The sequence below is a fragment of the Akebia trifoliata genome, chromosome 3, assembly GCF_017979445.1.
Source record: "Akebia trifoliata isolate Shusen 1 chromosome 3, ASM1797944v1, whole genome shotgun sequence".
Taxonomy (NCBI): domain Eukaryota; kingdom Viridiplantae; phylum Streptophyta; class Magnoliopsida; order Ranunculales; family Lardizabalaceae; genus Akebia; species Akebia trifoliata.
In genome coordinates, this window is record NC_141377.1 from 49,695,688 (window position 1) to 49,703,541 (window position 7,854).

The window sequence follows — 7,854 nt, forward strand, 5'->3', positions numbered from 1 at the left end:
GAAGAAGATGAGAGGAGGGGGAGAGGAAGAAGAAGATGACGAGAAAAAGGAAAGGGGGAGGATGTGGAGACGGTGGCGGCGGAGGTGGTAGCGGCGACGACGGAGGTAAGTGAGGAAGATGGGGGAAAAACATGGTGGTGGTGGTGGTGGCAGAGGAGGTGAGGGATGGAGAAGAAGAAGAAGAAGAAAAGAAAGAAAGAGAGAGAGAGAGAAGATGGTCGGAGACAGAGCTAACGGCGACGGCAACGGTGACGGTGATGGTGGCGACGATGACGATGACGAGGTTAGTGTAATGGTGGTGGTGGTGGTAGGGAAGAATTGAGGATAGAAAATATGGGTGGATTTCACTTTCCCACCCATGATTTAGTGGACTTTTTGAATAGGGTGAAAAATAAATTTCCATTTTCATGTGCAATCAAACACTTGAAAAATGTCATTTTCCATAGAAATTGATTTTCCACCCTATTTTCCATGTGCAATCAAACATACCCTAAATAAATAATAATTTTAATAAGTTAATATCCAAGAGCATCTCCAACTAGACTGCATATCTGAACCCGATCTTCAAATATGCAAATGGATGGAACTCAAAAATGTGCTCCAACCAAACTAAGGTATCGCTCTAAAAACACTATTCCCTCTGCCACAATTGGAGGATTTCAGATTTTTAGAAAAGTCCTCTAAAATTACTATTCACTTTATTAAGTCCCATTTTAGCCTTCTCCATCCATCCAACTTTCAATGAATTCCCATCTTATCCTTTTTCCAAGTGAATTGCTACTAACACCTCAAAATTTACTTATTAAACTTTAAATTAAAAAATAATAATAAGTGAATGATTGAGAATAATTAAAAGTTTGGGTGACAATCATAATTATATATATTTTGAAGCAAATGACTTTTATGATGTCTGAATTTTCGATGAATTTCATGAATCCAAGAAAACAACACCTTTCATTCAACTACTGAAGTGGGAACAGTATTTTCTACTAGATTGCCATATTTTTTTTAGTGAATTTTATATGAGCATAATTATTATTATTTTATGCCACATGGTATAAATCTAGATTGACCAACCGTATGGATATATAATTCATCTCTTGTTGAACCTACATACCATAAATGAACCTACAACCATATTAGATTTAGTTATTTTACAAAATAAATAAATAAATAATCCAACTGTGATAAATCATTCATAAATTAAAATAAATAATATTTTAAAAGAGTGAATAGTATTTTTAGAGAAGGTTGGGTTGGAGCTCAAAAATATTTAGAGGGGAGAGAGTCCTCCTAATATAGGGAATATGCTCTTTTCGAAGAGCATTACAGAGGCTTGGGTTGGAGATGATCTAAGAACAACATAACTCATCGGATTCAGAAGAGGGATCGGAGTATGAACTACAAACTGTTTTTTGTTTCTAGCCTTGCCATACAATGATAGGTAGAGTGAAAAGGGCATCTAACCTACTCAAACTGGGTACAATTTCTTCAAAACTTCACATACCAATGACCTTACAAACTAAGAAAGGAAAATATGTTATTGGATTTCTTAACAGAAGCTATGATCTTCAACCTCCCTAAAATTCCATATCTCGTTTTTTTTTTTTTTTTAATTAATGTTTAAGAAAATAAAATCTTGAGGGTAAAAGGGTAAATATATTACCTTATTCCATGATTAATTGATAAATCAATTCATCAATCCCCCAAAATAATCATCTAGTCCCTTATTCAAAGAATTTTACCAACTTTTGGTAAATTGTGGCCACTGCTAACACCACCACCACACTCCCATCACAACCAGAAATCTATCCAATCAACATAGAGAGGCATTTGTAGAACCACCATTTTTGCCATGAAAAACTCAAACAGCATAGAAAGTAAAGGTCGGGCCAGAAAGCCACACCAGCATCATTGCATCCGAAGATACGATTGACAGGTTAAAAATAAGATAACATCTACTACAGAAAAACTCATTTAATTACACTACCTCGTTTACTCATTCACTAGCAGGAGGGGTCCTAAAGAACAGAACTTGCTTGTACAGTAAACAAACCCCAATTCCGAGGGTTAGATCACCTACGCAAGGGTGGCACAACACCCCGACCTGGTGGAGCACCACGGCCAGCAGCCTGCGCCTGCATTGGGAGGAAAACAGACAATTAAACACATTTCAATATGCTGTAATCTCTTTACTTGTCCATGGTATCCATACACAAAAAACAAATACATATGCAACAGTACCTAATGAAAGAAAAATACAAAGGGTTGTTAGGCAAATCATGTTAGGGCACACACATCCAACCTATCCCACAATATCTGGTGGACCTTCCAACATGCCTTGAGGGCTAGTTAAGGGCCATAACTACTGAGTATTTCTGCCTCCTTTTGCTGGGCAAAGACTTTCCAGTTTCCCAAGTAACAGTGATACAAAGTTCAACCAGGACAACTTTATCATTTAATCCTTGCAAGTAAACATGCTGTGGATGGGAAGAATAATAAATATCGAAAACAGCAAGCAGGGATAACTTACTCTGGCCCGCATTGCAACGGCACGACCACGACCAACTCCAAGACCTGAACCCTTACCCTTCAAGAAGTCAAGAGCAATGTTGTTTTAGTTGGATTTGTTAAAAAAATTCATGAATAGGATTCCAAAACCGTGAGATGTTACATCTTTTATATAGAACTCTATTCGTATGTTAAAATTTTTGAAATAGTATATATATATATATAAGGGTGGCATTCGGCAACCAACGTTTGGGAGCCAAAATTTGTCCTATATGGCTTAAAAGATTCGGATTGAGCTGATTTTTTGTGAGGATGATCTCCTCGTCATAGAGATCATCCTCACACAAAAATCATTGGAGAGCAGGGACTAATATTGTGGATTGATGTAGTTCAGTTAAAAGACCCGAAGTAGCAAAGCCTTGTGTAAAAATAGCACTTGGTGCGGTTATTGCGCTTAAATAATTTTTCTGGTTTCTAAAATAGGGAACCATATGAATAATGGAGAAACTCCATGAAAGGAGCATTAATGATTCATATAAATCACTTAAGGGTAAATGCCTCGAATAAATCCAACGAGTAACTAATAATCCTGTTATACAGAGAAAAGTGGCTATCATGCCTTTTTCTGACGAATGATATAGTCCCACGATTTCGTGGACTAATAAAGTCATCAAATAAATCGTAATTACCATCGAAACGATCGAAAAACAAATGTGAGTTAATATATGTTCTAAAGTCAAAAATATCATAAAAAAAAATCCTAAACGCACAAAGAGGAGGGTCCTTCAACAATGTAATGGAAATTAGCAATTGAATTCATTTCATTAGAGATCATCCTCACACAAAAATCAGCCCAATCCGAAACTTTTAAATCCATCAAAAAGTGGTTTACAAATTATCAGTAAAAAATAGATGGTCCGCAATTCTAAACTAATTTTGATGGGGTTAGAAGTTTCAGATTGGCTGATTTTTTGTGAAGATGATCTCCTCATCATAGAGATCATCCTCACAAAAAATCACCCCAATCTGAAACTTTTAAGCCATATACGACAAATGCATTGGCTCCCTAATGTTGGCTGCTGAACCTGACCCTATATATAATACCTCATTATCAAATTACTCATAATCCACCATATATATCACGATGAAAGATGGTAGGAAAATGCTAGAGTGACTGCACTAGACACTGCATTAGACACTCAGCTGACATGGAGGCGTACACGGAACCATAGATGATTTTCCTCGAATTAGAGTGAAAAGCATCCACGGTTCTGTGGACACCTCCACGTCAACTCAGTGTCTAATGCACTGTCATGCATAGTCACTGTAGGACAACTCAAGATGATAATATATATAACACCTAATTACTCATAATCCACCAGATGATTATAAAGCAAAGCGCAAACGCTTAGGAGAGATCTTTCCACAAAAATTACAAATTACAAATTAAAAATTAAAAATTAAACCATATCTCATCAAATTAAACAAGTTTTCATCTCTCATCAACTACTCAACTCTCAATCTTTAAAATTGTATGCAAGGATATGCATTTCTTCACACGAGGTGATCTTTTATGTGAAAATATACAGCAAGAAATGTGTCATAATTTTGTCCAATTAAACAAAAACCAGTTATTTTCTTTATTATACTGTGTTTGTTTTTGGAAAAAAAACAAGAGAACAAAATATGAACCATTTTTTTTTACCTGAAAACATGACCCATGATTTTATTCAAATGGTAAGATGGACATAAAAATTTATTTAAAGGATTCAAACACTAAGACTCAAAACATTTTTTTAGTTAAGATTTGATTTAAACATAGGATTCATTCATAAACCATAGGATTTAAAAATTTAGTCAAGAGAACATTACATAGGTTAAAAGATAAACTAGGCATATAAAATGACGAAAGGAAGAAAGTATGTGAACATAGCGTACCTTGATTCTGGCATCCAAGCGTTTGAACATAGGAGCATTTTTTAACATGTCTGGTATGACCATAAACCTGAAGTTCAACATTCAGGTTAGGGTTGCAAGTTAATTGCCAATAAATTTTCATAATATAATTCTATTTTTTCTATGTCAAAAAAGGATGATGTTACCTCACTTTGCTACCACGGATAAAAACATGCTCAAGTTGTGATACCTTCCCATCCTAAAGATGAAAAATTAGGTTCAGTGAGAAATGAAAATCGATAATATGGCAGAAATGAAGAATAAACGCACACTCAGGCTCGGTAAAGGAATACCCCTCAATATGGAAGAAAGTTGAAAAACACAGGCCTATCTACAAACAGATCATCATTCTTTAAGCATTGTTTTATGGGTAAAGATTAAGATAAGTTCATTAAAAGCGGGGAGGTGACCACTCAAAAGAAGTACAGAAACAAAAGACCTATCAAAAGGAACACCCCCACAGAAGACACTATTCTAAGACTTGATAACAAACCCTTTCCCACCTTACGACAAAATCTTCAAAAAAGATGCCTGGAACCTTTAAACAGTTAACACCAGAAAAACAAAAGAGATAAGATTGCTAGCACAACATCCCGAGAATATGAAACCATCCCTTCAAAAGAAGGGTTGTTTTCTCTCATTCCAGATACTCCAACAAACTGCAAAGGGAAACAAACCCCACAAAAAGCATTTGGAGTTGGCAAAGTGAAACCCCCAACCAAACCAAATGCTAATATTTTTATAAGCATTTTTTACTTCATTTGGACTGTTATACGAAAAAGAAAATTAATAACCAACAAGCTAGACCAATACATTCTAATTTTGTAGCAATAACCAGATTCAGATTCAAATAATTTAGAAATCTTCAATCCATCAGAGGAGGAAAAAATGCTTGTGTGTACAAAGTTAATAAGTCTATACTCTCCCTACTTGAATGCAATTGAAAATTGAAAGACAACAGCTTATGAGATAGCTAGCCCTGAAGCACGATACCAAGATGAATAAAGTGAGTCATCTGAGTCTCAGACGATTTTCAAAACCACGGCGCCACAATTTTTCGCAAAAAGCCTGAAATGTATTGCTATCTTCTTAGATAGAGGTAAAGATTTTGAATACCTCACACACATAACCCGCCCCCCCCCCCCCCCTCCCACCACCACCACCACCACCACCCCCCACCCCCACAAACCCCAAATCAATACATTAAGCAAGACCTTAAATGAAAAGCCGACAATGTAGATTTCTTCTCTCTTCTGTCTGAGAGAAATCCCACAAACCCTAAAACCCTTATAAATAAATTAACCTAAAGAAAGAAACACGACTGAGTAGACCCCTTAAAAATAAAAAGGGCGATCATTAAATCCCACAGAAGGTTATTTTTACGACCAGTTTTGAAATGTTTCAGAGTTTCCGAAGTTCAAAAATATGGGAAATTTTTTTGGATAGATCATTAAAGTTGCTGATCAAGGTTTAAGATCTAGGGTTTATGTATCCGATTCATGAAAATTAAGTGTATAAAATTAGAGTCAAACAAGATACAAGAATCCCTAACCCTAGAATCATCGAAAGCTAGAGAGAGACATACTTTGGCAGTGAAAGTAATATTTTCGAGCTGGCAATTCCAGTTATCTTCGCATTCAATCATACTTCCTCTGTAGAGTTCTCCACTCTTGAGCTCCACTGTAACTATATGTCCTGCAGCTTCGTGAAGAAGCTTCACTGGTATTCCCAAGCTCCTGCTCATGGCTGCCCCCTCTCTTCTCGTTCTGGCTTTTTTTTTTTTTTTTTTCTTTTTCGAAACCCTAATGCCAAATTTACTTTTGCTTGAATGAAAATAGAAGTCGTCAACTTGTCATTGTGTTTCGATGTTATTTATTACCGTAAGCCCACAGCCCATTTCCCGCCAAGTAGAGGATCCATTTAGTGCCATCCCATCCAAACATCACGACACTTGGCACGATTTCACAGCCTATGGATCCCATTGATGATTGGCCCACTGTTTGATGGACATGGACACAAAACATCAATACTGATTGGTGATTCAGACATATGCCTTCTCCATTTGGTAAATATTTGAGATACCCCTGTGATTTTAAACAATGATGACATACCCCTTGACCTCGGTCTATTTATGAATCTTGTTAGCAATTTGTCATTTTATTCACGATTTGTTTCTTTTTTTTAATAAAAGTATTATCCTTTCGAATACTTGAATGACTAGAAAAATTCATGTATTTTAATGAGAAAATGAATAAAATTATTTTTTTGAAAAATGATTTTTTATGAATATTGTAATATTCAACAAAAAAAATTGACATTAACAAAAGTTAATAACGAAGCTCTTATCTCCTCCATTGGTTGGACTTCTCAGTCTCTTTATCATCTCAACTCTCCAACGGCCCATTCAGGCAAGTCTCTCTCTTCGACAAATTAATTAAAAGAAACTAAAACATTAGACTTAAAAGCAACAAGAAAGTAAATCTAAAATCAAACCGACCTACAACTTAATATAAAAGAACTGAAATCGAATCGATTTATGCAATTCTTTAAAAAAAATAAAAAATTATTGATTCTTTATTTTATATTTTTCTTTCTTTTAACAGTAGGAATAGGCACTTTTCTCTCTCTCTCTCTCTCATTCATTCGAGCTCAAGAGATGTTCGTATATTTTGTTGGATTTTGTTTTTTACTTTATTATGACTTGAATTTTTTCGATGGTTGTTTGAGATCTAAATTGTAATTTTTTTTTAATGAATTATATGACAAAGAATTTTAGTAGAATGTTGTAAATCCTTTATTGGATTTTTAGATTGATAATTAAATCATTTTAATTGTTTGCTAAATTACTTAAGTGAAAGATGCATTAATCATTTTTTGGATTCTAATTTATCATATGTATGCTATATATTCTTGATTTTAGAGTCATAACTCACATAATTGAAAACGTCATAAGTTGACTCCCTTTCGAAGTATACCCAATTATGTGTTTCCGAATTTTTGATGTGGGACATATAAAAATATATGTCGCATATTTTTCGTTTAGCAAATTTTGAACTGAATTTTTGCAATTCAAACTCGAATTTTTCATGTATTGAATTTTTGTCATGTTCCAAATTACTAAAGAACTCGGGAATACTAATAAGAATGACTTAAAACGCCAACTCCCCTGTAATATAATATAGATCGTCGTGGCATGAACTAATTTCTGCGTTTCCCCACCCCTGCCCGAAATCCAGCTTTGGTGGGCTTCCCCCAAGGTGACACCGAAGGTCTACCTCCTTTCGTGCGCCCCTCACCTCCTCCATGCGGATGATCCACTGGATTCATTGCAACACCACGAACAATGGGGCGTCTGCCTAACCACCGGCTTTGTCAAAGCTCCTTCAT

At 35.4% G+C, this 7,854-nt stretch overlaps 1 protein-coding gene across 1 annotated transcript; it reads right to left on the reverse strand.

The window, feature by feature from the left end:
* Nucleotides 1–1,832: 1,832 nt before the first annotated feature.
* Nucleotides 1,833–6,293, reverse strand: LOC147407665 (small nuclear ribonucleoprotein SmD3b-like). The gene is made up of 5 exons (XM_086436333.1): nt 6,053–6,293; nt 4,614–4,666; nt 4,450–4,516; nt 2,534–2,590; nt 1,833–2,138 (listed from the first exon to the last, which is right to left on the reverse strand). Exons 1-5 carry the CDS (start codon nt 6,209–6,211, stop codon nt 2,076–2,078), a joined length of 399 nt encoding a protein of 132 aa, XP_086292459.1. The 5' UTR covers nt 6,212–6,293; the 3' UTR covers nt 1,833–2,075.
* Nucleotides 6,294–7,854: the final 1,561 nt, after the last annotated feature.